A 586-nucleotide genomic window follows, 5' to 3' on the forward strand; every position below is an offset into this window, starting at 1 on the left:
CAATACTGGGTTTCTATACTGACTTTGTCATTACCATTTACTTAGCATTGCTGGTGTTAAGAATGATATCATCTCAGTCACTGAGTTTATCATCACTGTCATAAAAGGTTATTATCGTTTCACTCTTCTTTCTGATTATTATTTATCATTGTCCTATTCTTAAGTTAATTATCATTAATTGTTTGTCTAAGTAATATCGATGTTTGACGCTTGTCTCTTGTTCCCCAGACGTTTGTTTGTCATGTGAGAGAACAGGCGCCTTATGAAATGCACATTTTGTCATGCATTGGCTTATAATGGTTAGACTATGATGCTGTCTGTGCATTTTTGCGTGTTTGCTATTCTTCTTCTTTATTTGTCATTGTTGTTATTGCTGCCACTGCCTTCCTGCCACCCTCTTATCCTTAATGAAATACCAGTTAAGCTTACCGTGATAATGAGCATCAGTTCCCACGCTGCCGGAGATTGCACCGTCATCTTGCACGAAACCTTTCAGCACTGCAAGATATATGGCTTATAATACTGATTCATTTTATAGTTCACTCAAAGGTTATATCTACATGCATATACTGTATACGTTCTACAT

General features: G+C 36.5%; 1 protein-coding gene across 1 annotated transcript in view; it reads right to left on the bottom strand.

The window, feature by feature from the left end:
* Positions 1 to 586, bottom strand: part of LOC119590996 — a gene marked incomplete at its 5' end in the record, with an annotated part of 2,015 nt that overhangs the window by 255 nt on the left and 1,174 nt on the right. Inside the window, 1 exon segment of the mRNA XM_037939729.1 lies at positions 430 to 498. Coding sequence (XP_037795657.1) covers positions 430 to 498 — 69 coding nt within the window.

Source organism: Penaeus monodon, chromosome 28 (genome assembly GCF_015228065.2).
Source record: "Penaeus monodon isolate SGIC_2016 chromosome 28, NSTDA_Pmon_1, whole genome shotgun sequence".
Classification (NCBI taxonomy): Eukaryota; Metazoa; Arthropoda; class Malacostraca; order Decapoda; family Penaeidae; genus Penaeus; species Penaeus monodon.